Source organism: Branchiostoma floridae, chromosome 4, assembly GCF_000003815.2.
Source record: "Branchiostoma floridae strain S238N-H82 chromosome 4, Bfl_VNyyK, whole genome shotgun sequence".
Lineage (NCBI taxonomy): Eukaryota > Metazoa > Chordata > Leptocardii > Amphioxiformes > Branchiostomatidae > Branchiostoma > Branchiostoma floridae.
In genome coordinates, this window is record NC_049982.1 from 2,181,032 (window position 1) to 2,198,071 (window position 17,040).

Sequence of the window (17,040 nt, forward strand, 5' to 3'; positions counted from 1 at the left end):
TGTTCCGATCCACCGCGAAGGAATAAAACTCCTCTGTCGGCTAAACTCCTTCCCCAGCTTATGTTACTGTCTTAAACCAATGTAAGGTCTGCTTGGAGAGCACAGGGTTCCCGCTTTCTTCGGGTGACCCCATCATGGCCGAGGCGCCCGTGTGCCATGTAACGCTAGTTCGCCTTTATCCGTGGGGTAACCTATACAATAAATATATTGTTTTCAGAAACAGTGTATTTATGAATAAAAAGCGGTTTGAAATTGAAGCATTTTCAAAATATTGCAGTTTGGCTGCGAAAGAGGCGTATAGGTAACCATGGAAACTCGCGGATACAAAGAACAATACTATAATGGTTGTGGTGATGTGGATCAATTATTATTACCATACTGTACTGGACTACAGAACGTATGAGAACTGTACGCCAGTGTAGCAAGTCCGTGCTGCACTGCCACTGATGACAAGGTACTAGCCAACAGTATTGTCTATAGTTTGATCTGAACAAAGCGGAATTTTCTTGTTTCCTATTCATTTATTTATTTCATTACCTTATCATTTTATTGCTGTGTTGAGTTGTTGCTCGCTAGCTTGGTGTACAAGAATTCACATTCATAAATGGCTTCTTGTTTTTGCAGAAATAAATGTGACTGTACGTACATGTGATACCATAACTATGTACGTATTACTCGTATTACTTTACAATAAACAATAAACTTGTCTCACAACAGCCCTCGAAACAGGTAAGGTTGTCAGGAATGTATTTGGGTGCATTTGATACCAAATTATAATCTTAATTAGACTTTACAGCAGTTGAATTAACAGTGCTGGTAAAACTGGCTTTAATTTAAAACCAAAAATGCAAATGTAAAATATATTACACAGATTACATACAAAAATAGACACACAATTTTTATACATAACCTTTTCAAACAATATGAACAATTACATTCAAGAATAATCATCATCTTACGATCTGAGACCATCAGGAGTATATACAAAGTATATACACATACATTGTGTACTTTACATAGTTTCTATGTATACATGTCGTTTTCAAAATCTAATCTCATTTGGACAGTAATAATCAATGGGATCTGAAGCGACCTATATCTCTGTGGGCAGGACCTCACCAGCCCCAGCTGACCCATGGAGTGTACTGTCACAGTTTCGGTACATACAAAAATACACCGGGTCCTATTTTTCACCATCTGTACAAAATTATCACATTTCACATAGCAAGAAAAGTTCAAGATACAACATACTGTTACTCTCTGGACATCACATTTTTAAGGTTTGATGTCCCTGTAGTCACAGGTTTGAATCACCGAGCCCTTGAAACTGAGTTAAAGTTGCCCGTACATCTGCGCAGATGCGTAGGGGTGGCGCCCATCTCCATTTCTGTTGCCCTTAGGCCACACATTTGTGTAAGTAACTACAGCAGGGGGCTGGTCCGCTGAAAGGATAACTTTCAGGCGAATTCCACCAGCATTTTTGCTCCTTGTGAAAATTGAATGTTCATTAAAATGTACTTCTGGCTGAAACAACTTTAATTCACATCTAGAGCAATGTTGACAAGTGCGCTAATCTCCTTGGTTAATGTTAGATCTAACTTAAAAAAAGATTTTAAAAGACAGAGCTGCCTCTAAAATGTACCTATTTATTTATTGTTTGTATGATTTTGAGTGGTTAATATTGTATGTATTCATGTGTGGGCCACGACACCAGCATACCGCTGCCTGTGACCCACTTGTATTGTACAGCTTGCAATTTCAATAAATCAAATCAAATCAAACTTCTTTAGCTGTCACATGTTTATGCTATAAGTAACTCATTGCATCTTTTTCAGCGTTTTTCAGAGTTAACAGAGTTGAGGTCCGACGAAAGACTTGTGACCCGTAAGAAAAGGGACGTCATCAATGCTTTTAGAATAAAATAATACGTTATGGATTGCTGAACAGGTGCACGTGGGGAGGGGGGCGGATATAAACATGGAATGATCAAGGAGGTTATACCTCCTTGGAATGATATAAAGAAGTCAAACCCAACCTGCTTAGAAATAGCCAACACTAGTATTAGATTAGAACATTGTTTATGACTGTCCATTGTCACTATGTGTATACCATGTACTTGCAATTAGCCCTCGGGCACGAACTTGCAAATAAACTTCTATTATTATAACGTTACTGTGGGCATGACCAGCACAGCACACGATGTGCAGGCCTTGTTCGGTTAAAATATATGATCTAGCTTTAAACTTCACTTGATCCTGATTTGCAACTTTTGTAATCGGCGCGTCTCGTAACCAAGGAAACCATGCACAGAAAATTAGGGGGAGGGCGGTCACAAAAACAACAATCAGTAAACCCTTGAGATAGACCCATTCATAGTCAAATTAGGCTCCAAACAACGCATCGTACGAAAGTGCAGCTAAAATGACAAACGAAAACCGATCTGATCATCTAAATTCACGTCTGTACGCAAAGAAACCCACCTTTCCTAAGCTTCGTCCATTCGAGCACTGGAATGGAGGCAAGTTCATTGACCCGGAAGTTGTGCAGGCTATGTCGTTTTATTAAAGAGGGCAACCTGTACAAAAGACTTTTTTTTCATTCAAAGGAGCATAAAATGAATAAATAAGTCATTACAAAATAAAAACAGGATATTGGACGCCAGTTTGCAAATATCTAAAAAAATATTTATTATAATCTAGTAGATTTGTACAACCCCCTCTAAGGGAAAAAGTGTCCGCGCTTCTATACCGACTTCCGGATGATGCAATGAAGAAGGCTCTGCATGTAGGATTACAGGATAAGGCTGTGTCTTCTTTTCTGGAAAGTGTCTCACATTTACATAGTTTTCTCATTATAAGATGATGAATAAGACTTAAACCTAAAGCAGAAAGGTTATAAGCATCATTTATGTTGGTGACTGTGCAATATTTTGGTCCTTCACTCTAAGAATACGGTAATCCGTTTCCCCCCTCAAAGTCCCCCAAACACCATAAATCACAACAACAGATTCCATTCTTCCCTCCCGCCATTTTGGTTACCCGGACCAGTCACTGCTCCGAATTCCGCCTCTTTCCGAGCCGAAATTTCCGCGTCTTGAGCCCGAATCCCGCCGAGAAAACCCGCCAGAAGATGTCTGTCACCGTTCTGCCCAGTCTGGAGGACATGTTGGAGCTGTACGGCGCGCCAGTTCCCATGGAAACGGAATCAGACGATCCTATGATACCGTGTCCGCCGCCTCCCAGTGAAGGGTGCGTCGATACATACAGTCTGCAGGGATCGAAATACATTTTTTCTGCTACATGCTAAATTGCAAGTTGGCAAAAATTTTACGTGCAATTTGAAAAATTTACATGCAAAATACTGCAATGTTCTAGCCAGCATCTATCATTCCGTCCTTTGGCAGAATTTTGTTGCTCAACACAGATAAGAAATATTTTGCCCATTCTGTCACTTTTGGTTGACAGAAATTGGCGCATGAAAGTATAGTCAGAACTTGAAATTTTGGAAAGATATCCACATAATCAGCATGTAAGTTTGCAGCAAAGCCAAATTTGATTATTTATAACACCTACTGATGACCGGTGACGATCCCCATCAGACAAACAAAGGCACCATGGCCTCAGTATTTTTACTATAGGCAAGGTATTTTCAACATGCAATATTGCAAGTTAAGAATATTTTTACATACAAATCTCAAAAATTATGTGCAAATTGCCAGTTAAGTATGTGTATTTCGACCCCTGGTCTGGACGTCATATCAGTGCGACATGGGCTATTTAACCATCAGTTTATGAAAATATAGTCTCTAATTACTAAGTGTTGTTTTGATAGACATTTGCGATGGATTTTCCTTCATACTATCATAGTAAATTATTTGCTTCACTCATTCATTCGTTCATAAATAACGATGTGTTACCCTCCTTATATGGACTATATGTTTTTATCTTTCAAATAGTTTGCAACTCTCTTATTTCATTACTTTTTAATTCTGTTGATGTTAAAATGAAAAGCCAGATCATAAACTTATTTTCCTCTTCTGTCAATACAGTCGCATTTAATACTTTCATATGAATGTGTGATGTGGTGGCCTAGAAAAGGTAGTCTGGATGCCAGACTGTTCCCAGGTCCCACACAGGCCTACTGAGTTAGCTAAGAGCACGGTAGATGTTAAGATCCGGCTGGGGGTCTGGCATTCAGGCTATTGAAAAGGTACTAGCTACCTTGACGAGGAACACTTGTTTCACCATCAGGGCTCGAAATTCATTTTTGGGATTAGGTGCACTGGTGCACCCAGGTCAAAAAATTGGGTGCACCAGAAAGATTTTTGGTGCACCACTTAAATTTATGCAATAACCTAATAATAAAACTTAGTTACAAGCTATCAAATTCTTAAACAAGTATCATGACAGACATTTTTAATATCTTTCTAACTTAGATGTCAAGAATATGATGTATACTAGTGTACTTGGATATCTTTACATACATAAACCTAAGAAAATATTTAGGTGCACCCTGTGCACCCACAGAAAATAATTGGGTGCACAGCTCCAATTTTGGGTGCACATGGGTGCACATGTACCCAGTATTTCGAGCCCTGATCATACTGCTTTTGGATGCTTTATTAGTCCATTAGCTGACAAAAAACAAACAAAAAAAACTTCCTCAGCAAATCTTCCTGGAAATATGACTGTACACTCACTGTTGTTGAGTAGCAAATGGCATGATAAATAAATGTCTTAATCTCTTATCACAATATCAGTGTCACTGACGAAAGACGCTGAATGGTTGCCTGAAACGTCTAACCATTTCCAAAATCATATAATCCAGTTGCTTGAGTAACTGCTGTTTGGCATATCTTATTACCTGGATGTCTTACCTTCATCGACGAAAATGTCTTATTTTTCTCCTCAGGTGGGAGGCGGCGGAGTCTTGCTCCTTCTTGAAGTCGGGCCTCAAGCAGCGGGTTAAGCGTGAGCAGCGGGTTCGCAAGTTCTCTAAGAAGCACTGAGTCCGGTAAGGAACTGACTCAGGCTTGTTTTTCATTCGTAGGTTTTTGTTTGTTTTATCAAAAGGTTAAGTTAGCAAGGGTAGGGGTGGGTACCGGTACAGAAAATTCAGGTCCAGGTCCGGTTCAGGTCCAGAGGATCAGGTCCAGGTCCGGACCTGAACCTGATTCAGTATGACTCATACCAATGATCCATTTCTCTACAAAGAAATCTGTTTGGTAGAGCATTAGACTCACACTGGCGTTCTAAAATCCTACAACGCTAACTGCACCTGTACGATTGACTGTAAAACTTGGTAGAAATGACTATAAACGCTACTCTACTTCACTCTTGTTATTTTCTTCCACCTGCAAGGGCCAAAACGTGTGGATGCCTGATCAAATAATCCGTTAATTTTCTAATAGGTCCAACATCTGGTCCACCTATGTTTTTCAGGTCTGTTTTTTCTGGACCGGTCCAATAAGAAAAAAAACATTTTGTACCGGTATAGCCAGTACCCAGCCCTAAGTTCCTGATCTTCCCCCAAAAAGGCAGATAATCGAACTGCAAAGAAAAAAGTTCACATTTTCAGCTATGGATCAAAATGCCAATTTGCAGATATAAACGAATAGAAATCAAATTGCTCTTAAAGTTGCCATGAACTTGCCTTGTTGCAGGTGAATGCACATGGCTTAGATGTGATAATGAAGTGCAAAATTCTGGCATTTATTGGCGTAATTTATTTATGTCTAGGAAATGGTTACTAGAAAACCTCACCATTGCAAGTTTGGTATTGGTAAGAAGTATACATGTACATGTACATCTACATTGTACCTGTGTACTAACTACTAGTTCCGCTGTTTTTTTTGTTTCAGAGGCGCGAGGCCTCGCTGTCTGCACTGCCCCAACCTGCTCCCCCCCGGAGCTGAATGGGCCAGCCCACCACCCCTATGCAGTGCAGACAGAGGAGCGCCCCCATGCGGGGCGGACAGGAAGCGCAGGCTGTTGCCAGAGACCCCCCTCCCCCCTGGCCGACCTTGACAGCCTCCCTTCCCTCCACCAACTAGCAGTGCTGGCCCCCGACGATGTGTATAGAGAAATACAAGCAGCTTTGTTTGAGGTACGGACACTAACTTACAAATTTACATCGCTTGGTGGCAGAGATGCAGATGTTGCCACATGGGTTCACCAATTCATGTGTATTTTTTGGTCTCCTTATTTTTGGGGGTCGTCTGTTGCGTACATGTAGAGTCATAGTCTGCATCAACTGACTTGATATCAGGACATGGAGTGAATCAAACCCAGAACCGATATGTATTGGTTTTGAGCCCAGTGCTTGTATCGTTAAGCCGCACAGACGCCCAATAGACTGCACTTCATAGAAAATAAATCATGATTTAGTATCAGAGTTTTGGTGCAAAGTTGTCATTCAGCAAAATTGGTCAACTTAGATTTATCTATCATTGTGCTAAAAAGCAAAGAATATGAAACATATACATTACATTTATTTGTATATTTCTTCTTTATGGAAGCCTGAGTACAGTCCTCCATTGTAACCACTGGCTTAATATTTTTGCTTCTTTCCTCAGTAGCAAGCAAAAATATGAGTCGGTGGTTACAACATAGGATGATAGCCAGGTTATCACTATGGATGCTAAAACTGTCTAGCAATTTTGACAATTCTGTGTGAATGCCTATTTTTCCATTTTTGAAAGCCTATTTTTCCATTTTTGTTTCAGAATCCAATCCCACCGAGTGCAGATGTCCAATCAACGCCCTTCATCGCAGCCAAGTCTCCTGATGAATCAGCTGACCTCTCACCCTTGTCCCCTGACCTTGATGACCTCCCCATGGATGCCCAGGACCTGTTCGGATGCGAGAGTTTGGCGCTGTTCGGAGCTGATTTCTCTCCATTTGACAAGTTTGAAGACATCCCCACAGAAATCAACACCAGCTTGAGCTTTGACGACTTCAGTGAAGTCCAAGATGACATCTTTGACCTTAACCTTGACTCTGGTACGGAGGAGAATGTTTGGACGTTTAGTCAGCGTCTCCTGTCACCGCTGTCCTCCCCCTCTCAGGTCCAGAATCCTACAAACCACCCCTCCCCTCCAATGGTCTCTTCCACTGAACCATCACCTTGTTGTAGCGTTTTTTCACCTTTCCAAGCAGACAGAGCTCCAATCATAACAGACGTTTCTTCACGAAGTTGCGACGGACTCACCCTTCGCCAGTTGGTTTCAGCTCCACCAAGCAAACCCCTTTCTCCGCCTGTTATCGACCTTACTTCAGACTCCGGAGGCAACTCAGCCTCTCGGCCCATCCAAGGCTCTCAGAGCCCCCTCTACCCCACCCCACCGAGCTCTGCACAAGCCTCCCCAAGAAAAAGCCCTTTCCATTTCCCAAGTACCCCCAGCACCCCTGTGGAAACCCCATCTCAAATCAACTCTACTCCACCCTCCCCGTGTAACACCCAGTCACTTTCAGCTGAGAGCTTGTCTTCCTTGAAGTCTCCGTGTCAGTCCCCTGCGTCTGTCAGCCTTCTGTCTCCCCCAGAGTCGGTACTGTCATCCCCACCCGGCTCTCACACCTCCAGCCTACCCCCCTCCCCCTCCCCATCTGTGTGCAGCCTGGGCTCCACAGAGGGGCTGATCCAGAAGGCAGAGAGCACCCTCACCAGCACGGAGATCAAGGCCAGAGACAAGGTCAAGCAGGCGGAGGTCCAGGCCAAGACGTCGCGAAACTACCGGCGGTCGCTGGCCCGCTACCACGACCTGGACAAACTGGCGAGCAATCTGGAACAGGAGAACGGAGAGCTGAGAGAGAAAATCGAGAGCCTGACGAGTGAGATAGCTCTTGTCAGGAAGAACATAGTGCTGGTTATGGCTGGCAAGATGCCTGTTTCGTGAACTGTTTTGCAATGGTTGAATCTGGGTAGTTAAAAGAGAGATTGTCCAGGAAGAAGTGGGGGGTAGGGCTTGGGCTTGGGTGTTATAGCCAGTACAGTAGTTTCAGAAACCTTGATGTTCACGTATGTCTTAAGCTTTGTGAAGTTTTGCGTTAATTTGATCTATACTATAATAATGTGTGCTCATGTAATGAACAAGGTGATTGACAATACTGTCACATTTGTAACAAGACATCAGTAACAAGACATGTGTTTAAACATTGGAGTTTTTTTGTGTTTCAGGATCTTGATTTGTTTTGATTTCAACGATGTGTGTGAGAAAGCATATCTGAAACAATGGGCAAGTTGTAACAGGAAGTAACATGTATTTCAACACATACATGTACATGTAGTTGATTAAGATAGACTTGGATTCTGGATGGACAAAAAACTTGTACTCTGTAGAAGAGATTCTTACTAATGCTTGTCTCTTTGGTGATGTCTAGGGTGTGATGTTGGTGTTGATGTATCAAATGCAAAGTAATAAATCTGAAAGCTGCGATGGTCTGTGTTTTTCCTACATGTGTATTTTGTGCAAGCACCTGTACATGTAACAGCTAAGACCTATATGTAGTACTGTAAATGCAGACATGTTCGCGGTGGATTACTGCTCGCGGTTTTCGTGCAGTTCGCGGTGACTACTTCACCGCGAACTTAAACCACCGAGAACATTTTTCTATTATGGTATTAGACTGCAGTCTATGGTGTTACCGCAAAATTAAAACCATCGCGAAAAGTCCTTTTCCTCGCTACCGCGAAATTAAATCCCCGCGAACTTAAATGTATATCTAACTGTCCAAGTAATGAAGCACATCTCATTTAAAAGCAGTAATGCATTTTATTACATCAGCAAATTTCTGTACGCTTAGCTTCTATAGCACCTAGCTAGTTGAAGTAGAAACTTATAAGTTAGTGCTCTACAAGTTGAGAAAATTGACAGGCGTACATTTTGTACTTGGAGCTCCTCCCGTCATTTTCTAATGGTTGAAGATAGCTATTTGTCAAGAAAGGTCACTAAACTATGAAATAAAGGCCTCTTATACATTAAAAAAATCCACAAAGGCCACATTCACACGCATTCCTACTGCCATATAGCGAAGCATGTATTTCAATTCTGAACAGGACTTCACAAAACACTGAACTTTGCATAGACAAAGACCATACAGTTCACATTTCGAGCACATTTGCATAGCACCACACTAATATACCGGCCTTGTACATTGTAGCTTTGCTGGTCATCGATTTTACATAAACAAAATAGATATAATCTGTAAATACAGGAAGAGTACATGTGATTGCTAAAGAATTGAGCATTCTCACTTTCAAATGAATGAACTTTCCACTGCATAACTTGGTGTCTCATTTCAATGATTAGTAGCTCAAGTGAACAGAATTCTTCCGTTTTGTTGGCATAATTTCCATCTATTCGTCTGATATTCTCCTTTTTGAATTGTAGACATTCAATAGCGATTACTTGAGAGGGTTGGGAGACATGAAAACGTTTGAGCTATCTTTCACTAAATGTGAATAGGGACACCAATATCCAAAGACATGCTGCCACTGAAAGGTGGAAGATTAAGAGGAGAGCTCTGACTTTCAAGTGGCTCTAATTTGGCGAATATTTCCATTTTATACATAAAACTAAATAGGGGCCAAACATATAACATACAAATGAAGTGGAAAATGCAGTGAGCATTTACCTCAAAATCCGTGTACGATAGCCATTAACTCAACAACAGATATGTAAGAGTCCATAATTACACATGTACATGCCTCCACTTTGCCATAACTCTGTGTACTTAAATAGTCTCTTGTACAAGAAAATAGCATATCAAATATATTTAGCTCCTTGCGTGTCTAAAATCACTGAAAAAGCTTGCAGAATTATTTCACACAAAATACTCTCCATTCTGCTTAGTTACGATAAATATAACCATAGTTTTGCTCTGACTATTGCCACATTAAATTACACCCTTTATTCGTATCATCAGTGAACATCATCATAAATACAACATAAATTAGACTTTTAATTTAGATGTTTAATTTAGAATTAAATTGTTGTTTCTCGAATTATCTTGAAAAGTTTCACAACACATTATTTAGTGTAATACCCTTATTTGCAAACAGATGAGGTAAGGTAACAAACAGTAAAGCTAGCCCCATCCCTTTTTGAGACAATAGGGGCAGTGGTGTGTTATTCACAGTGTAGCCCATACCTCTCCTTCCACTGCCTTTTACAGGGTTTAACAAGTTTTCTAATATTCACTTGTCCTTTCGGGCAAGCACATAAAATATTTACTTGCCCCAAGCAACTTTTCACTGGCGCAAAATTTGAGTAACATTTTTAAAATGCATTTTCACTTCCAGCAATGGAATTCCATCATTATTGGCTCTATTTTTCTGTGTTGACCAATGCGTCATGCCATGACTGTGAAAAGTAACATTAGCAAACCAAAATAAAAAATCATACTTGCCTAATCAGCACTTTTACTCATCCGGGACAATGGGGCTAGTGGACTTGTTCAACCCTGCTTTTACCAAACTGATTAAAGTCAAGTAGCCATTTTTTTACTTGACCTGTCTTGGGTGTTGTGATAAAAGTCTAAGGACTGAGCTAAGTGCCTTTCCCAAGGGCACAACATCTGTGGCATGTCAGGGGATCTGAACCCTGTACCTTGGGGTTCTGGGACAAACGCACTAACCACTAGGCCAATATGACGCCACAGCAACACTAACAGCGACAGTTAATTAGCAGTTTGTGCGTGCCATCAGTATTTACATGTACATTCCTCTGTCATACTGAAACAGTCACATCAACAAAAGCAAACTGGAAGATACAAATAATAACTGCTAGTAAGGCCACACCAATTTAATTTCTTGGTTCACGGATTTGCTCGCTCCTATTTTTTGGAAAAAAAAATAAAAATTACCACTCAGCAAATGTTCACCATTAATGAAACCATTCACCAACTTTCTGGTGTAGCAAATTGGCCTTTATATTATAAGCCCCTTAAAGTGTGGGTAGAGGTGCTGTTACTGTACAATGATAGTGTTGTACTTTTTTCAAGCTGAAAACTATTTTTCTTTATGTTTTGGATAAGCCGTTACCTTCACCCCAACCAGTTTACAATTTTTATTTTTATTTCGCCCTCTCGCTCCATATTTTTTATGAAAAAATCCGTGAACCAAGAAATTAAATTGGTGTGGCCTAATGTAAAGGACAACAGTTTGAAACACGGAAATCTTGTGTAAAATTTAGCTACACATTTTACACCGTGCGTAGCATTATGATATATTATATCACGAGTCAATCTTAATCATTCAATTCCATAGAAATTCAACTTAAGCTGCTTTACATGAAATGACAGTCGTTCTTAAATCTAATACGTTGGTTGTGCTTAAATAATACATACTGTTAATTTATCCTAAAACATGACACAATACACTATGTACATGTACATGCCATCGAAACAATGTCTACAAGTACTTCTTAAACATACTTAGACTTCTTTCCAAATTGAATGACGGTTCTTTCCTGCCTACTGCATTTTTAAAAGCTTTTCAGCCTGAAGTTTTGTTACTGCTGTGAGAATGTCCCAGCTTTGGGACACTGGGATCATGTTTAGGGACTGAATCAGGCCTTCAGCTTTGTGTATTAAGAAGTCTTGGTCTTCTTCCTCACTAAAACTCTGCACTGTGTGCAAAATGCTTCAGCTGCCCAGACACACAGTGCACAAGAGACCCCTTGTGACATGTTGCAGTACTGCAGATAAGCAACACAAACTAAGCTCCACCCTCGCTCTCTGTGCCATCACAAATCTACCTAGTGAGGCAAGACACTTAGCTGAGCTACTGGCTCGAAAGTCTTACAATAAAGGTTGATTCGATTAAGCTGCCTAAACTGTGTCTGAAAATGGCAGCTTTTCTTAAACTGCATTTTCTTTAATTTGCAAACTCGAAAAGATTTCAGTTGGGTACTTGATCTTCAAAATTGCAGCATACTTCCAGAAAAGCACTGTTGACAATTGCACACCCTGACAGCCTAACACGATCAACACGCTTCACTATAGTACTAGCCTTTACACATTTGCATACACACTAGCCTTTACTCTTCTTTGAGAAACAGTTGATGGGACTGTCCATCAGACCATACTTATTTGCCAACCTAATGCACTCAGAGCCCAGGTTAACAAATTTGGATTGCAAAAAGATTGCAGAGCGACTGCCGTATACTGCAGTTGGTTCCTAAGGGCAAATTTCATTCCCCGGAAATACGTAGTACACATCTAGTAACACCCTTATCTTCTACCTTAGGCCACACCTATTCAATTTGTTGTTTCTTGGATTCAGAAAAAGAAAAAAACAGAACTGTGAGATCAAAAGTCTTGGGGAAAGTCTGTAAAATTGGTGCAAACAATCCACGCAAGCCTGACCTAGTCTCGTGTTCTCTCGCGAGAATTGAGACTAGGTCATTCCCCTTGACGAAGATGTGCTGGTAGACATCGAAAATTTGGGAGGTACGTACTGTACCTTTACAAAACAGTCATTGATTGAAAAAAAAATTGTTGTAACTGTATGCATACGTGACTGATGAACCTCTTCAACAAAACAATTTTAGGGAATGAATACAGCCAGTTATATAGGGTTTCCTCCCTGCCTACTACTTTCAAAGTGTTCTCTTGCTTAATTTTTTTCTTTAAAATGTCTAAGAGCCTTGTAAATGAAATAATGATGCGGCGTGATATGTACATAATGCACATGACAGACTTGGTGATGCCTGTTTTTAACTCCACACAAGCGATGTGTGTCTAAAACACACACTCAGATGTTTAAATCCTGAATCTCTCAGATTTTCAGCTCCTATTCTAAATTGTTTACGCTTGGCCACACTTTGGAGGAATTTTGGAAGCCTTGGGCCGACCAGAACTACTACTAAATGCAGCACATTGACAGTTTTACTGTTAAACAGTAGTTAGTAGTTCAGCACTGCTTTAAATAAAGGGGCTTTTGTGTAGGATTCGGATGTACATTCAGAGTCAATTTTCGTGGTAAATTTTAACACATAAAATCCAAGCAACCCTATAGTACTGCATCATAATAAACAATATTCGGGGAGTGGAACCAGAGCTGTCTCCAGGACCCGTCCCTCCGTCCCGGGATAGAAATTTGATTAATGGGACGGAAATAATTTTTGCCCAATCCGTCCCAAAATGTTAACTTCATGACCTGAAACTGCATTTTTGTAAGCTTAGAATGACGTATCTAACAAGGAAATTTCAACAACATTGCCTCCCAAACAATTAGTGTGATGGAAAAAAAATTAAAGCTGGAGACAGCCCTGAGGGGAACTGTGCCGTTCTTGCACAAATCAACTTGTTGAAAAGCAGCAATTTTCAATTCCAACCTCTAGATAGAAACTGTCAGCCATGATGTTGTTTACACCCTTGTGAGTTTACTTTCCTGGTGCCACCCAAAATTTCTGACCTACTGCAGATTCGTTAAAACTAAATATTTGAGGTGTTAGTAGTTGCCAGAAATACATGTACCAGTACATATTAAAGGACAGCATCAGAAAATTTTCAATTCATTATTTTCCAGTAGTTTACTCATTAAAAAGTTGATGTACGTCAATTTTTACATTGATCCGCCTAATATGACCCTGTAGACACGTTTGAACTTCGCGCTCTCCTCCTTTCCCCGCCGCGCTGGCCGATGACGTAATGGCCGCGTTCTGAGAGTCTGACGTCACAGATCCAAAACTTCTAGCCAGCCATTTTGCTCCGTGAACCTCGGTCCTCTCAGCGGTAAATAATCACTCCGCCATTCTGGAGTTCAGTCCGTAGTTGTTGACAATTACTTTCGTGGACCTGTAAGTCGCATTGTGACCTGTCTACGAAGCCATAGTCCCCGGGAGACTAAACATGAATGAGCTTGCCTGCGAGTAAACCGCGCGGCGACGGGACGAAATCAAAACAATGGCGGTGGGGAAGGTTCACGCACCGTGCCATTCTGGACTGTTACAAGAGCGAGTTTGGGTCAATCCTTACCTTCTCCTTTCCAGACAGCACAGCGATAATTACACGTAAGCTTCCACGAATTTTGGTTGAATTCACAGTTGTCCAACTGGCAGTGACATTAAAAAAAAAAAAAGAAACATTTTCCTCTGACAACATCGGACGATCCCCTTTTCGCGCCGAAACATACATACAAGTTCGTATCGACGGCACCTGTCAGCGCGAAATGTCGGCTTCGTATCAGAGTCCGTCTTTTATTTTGATGGAACACCCAACAATCTCCGCCAAAGCTACATGATTGAAAAACCGGACAGTGCAGATAATTTACCTGAGAAACAGAAAATAAAGTGAGAGGCGAGGCGTAACTCGCTCGAATCTGTACAAGTTGCAGTGCTATCTGTTTCGGCACGATAAGGGGATCGTTCGATATGTAGTGATCAAGGGTATGTTGTCAGAGAAAAATGTTTCTTTTTTTTTAATGTCACTGCCAGTTGGACAACTGTGAGTTCAACCAAAATTCGTGGAAGCTTACGTGTAATTATCGCTGTGCTGTCTGGAAAGGAGAAGGTAAGGATTGACCCAAACTCGCTCTTGTAACAGTCCAGAATGGCACGGTGCGTGAACCTTCCCCACCGCCATTGTTCTGATTTCGTCCCGTCGCCGCGCGGTTTACTCGCAGGCAAGCTCATTCATGTTTAGTCTCCCGGGGACTATAGCTTCGTAGACAGGTCACAATGCGACTTACAGGTCCACGAAAGTAATTGTCAACAACTACGGACTGAACTCCAGAATGGCGGAGTGATTATTTACCGCTGAGAGGACCGAGGTTCACGGAGCAAAATGGCTGGCTAGAAGTTTTGGATCTATGACGTCAGACTCTCAGAACGCGGCCATTACGTCATCGGCCAGCGCGGCGGGGAAAGGAGGAGAGCGCGAAGTTCAAACGTGTCTACAGGGTCATATTAGGCGGATCAATGTAAAAATTGACGTACATCAACTTTTTAATGAGTAAACTACTGGAAAATAATGAATTGAAAATTTTCTGATGCTGTCCTTTAACATTATGCTGAAAAAAAAAAAATGATCTAAGTCAGGTCATACACATGTACATGTATGTGTAAGCCACATGGAGATTTTGTTACGACCAAAATCATACAAAGAGGTCCTTTACAGCCTGCTACACATCCAGAGCCTTTCCAGACTACCAAAAATACCTTTTCTTGTTTTGCTTCCGCACAGAAAATTTATCTTCCAGGAAGACAAAAGTCCTTGTATTTCTTAGAGTTGAATCTGGTTTTTAAAAAACAACAAGAATTTTTAGAATTTTTTTCTTGCATTATAAGAAAAAAGAAGAAGATTTTGCTTAAATCTCTAGAAAAAATTTTGTACTTTCTCGTTTTGCTTGAATTTCATTCTACATTTTCTTCCTGCAAGAATATTTTTCTTCATATAAGAATTGTCCATGGGATAAGCAAAATAAGAAAAAATCATTTTTGGCAGTGCATGACTTAGCTCCTGACCACTCCCCAACCAAGCCTCCAAGTAGAACATGACTTTACTGACTTAAATTTGTCAATACTTATAGTCAGCTCGAGCAGACAATTCTTAAAGGAGAGGAGACAACTTTGCAGACTTCTATTCTGACCACGTTCTCTTGATTATGGTTGGGACAACTATGGTTTGGAGGCCATGCTCGTCTATGTGTAGCCTGGTTACCAAACCCCAGCCCGATCTCAAGTATCTATCGTGTAGGGGTCTGGCAGGATGGCATACAGTGTAGGCCGGCTTCTCAATTTTGCCCCTTATAGTGGGCAAAAAACTCCACCAATAGAACAGCAGCAGGATCAGCAGGAGGTAATTACACCCCTGTCATGATTGGTTAAACACCCCCAACTGTACTTTTTGAATCCATAAGTGGCCACTAAGTACCTGATTCGCTACTGTGATAGCCTGCTGACCAACTGTGGTGTGTTGTAGCTGGCTACCTGTGGTGTGAGTGGTCATCAATCCTCTGTTCCCCTCCCTCTGATCAAGGGCCTTCGAGAACCTTTCTACAGACATCCTGCCAGACCCCAACACGAAAGATATTTGAGGTTGGGGTATGGTATCCAGGCTAGGCTATGTGTGACAGGGGCTTATATTGTACATGCGGCGGACTAACTGTGGCGAGTCGGCGGACTAACTGTGGCGAGTCGGCGTCAGTGTTTCCCAAGCCTGAGGGCGTTCAGTAACCGGAGGAGCTGACCAATCAGGACGAACCATAGGTTCCGCACGTGGCGGGATCTCGCGATCAGGACACGCCAGGCGACCACGACCGCCACAAACTTCAGCAAGTACTGGATACGTATCAGTCTGTAGAGGACAGAACAGAACCTTTCAAAACACATACTATTGTATAGAAAAAATGCTAACACTTTACTTCCAACACTGAATTAAAATATAAGGACTTACCCCTCTAAATTTTCGGTCAATCTCCGTCGTACATTGCTGACGACATGTATCTGCAAGTTCATGTGTTAATAAAATCACACGTCCGTAACTCTCGTGAGTTTACGTTCTGAAGTGATTGGTCATCAGTATTGATCATGAAGAAGGCGATAGTGGTCGTTGAAAATTTGATCCGTGCACGCACTTTTGTGTTGGAAGGAAGTTTAAGCATTGCTACTATTACCTCCCAAAGATCAGTCATACGATAGACAAATACTGGGACATTTTTCTATTCTGATTTTAATGTATGACTGAAGGACACACAATGTGAAACCTAATGGAAAGCATAGCTAATATCCATGACCAATTGCTCCACCCACAGACACAGAAGGACCTGCCAGCCTGCTGTCTGCTATGCTCTACTCCTAGGAGTGACTGATAACCATGAAACTCATGAGAAACACATTGGAATCACAGTTTCTAATTGGCCATAAGGAAAGCTTTCGGATATATATCCTCCAAAGCAAACATTAGGAACCCTCTGACTAGGGAAAAAAGGGAAGATAAACACATGGAGTATCTCCTCTTCTGCAGGGTGTGTTTCTCCAGTGTTTCCCCAGAGTTTCTACTATTGAACTGAGCTTTGGAAGATAACAGACCTTTGTAT

General features: G+C 41.2%; 1 protein-coding gene across 1 annotated transcript; it reads left to right on the forward strand.

The window, feature by feature from the left end:
* The first annotated feature begins 2,995 nt into the window (after positions 1–2,995).
* LOC118413540 (mucin-2-like) lies at positions 2,996–8,434 on the forward strand. The gene is made up of 4 exons (XM_035817065.1): positions 2,996–3,248; positions 4,912–5,013; positions 5,861–6,105; positions 6,725–8,434. Exon 4 carries the CDS (start codon positions 6,836–6,838, stop codon positions 7,892–7,894), a length of 1,059 nt encoding a protein of 352 aa, XP_035672958.1. The 5' UTR covers positions 2,996–3,248; positions 4,912–5,013; positions 5,861–6,105; positions 6,725–6,835; the 3' UTR covers positions 7,895–8,434.
* Positions 8,435–17,040: the final 8,606 nt, after the last annotated feature.

Bases quoted from the DNA above. Each gene is read 5' to 3' on its own strand.
- LOC118413540 (XM_035817065.1), top strand. From the start codon at position 6,836: ATGGATGCCCAGGACCTGTTCGGATGCGAGAGTTTGGCGCTGTTCGGA.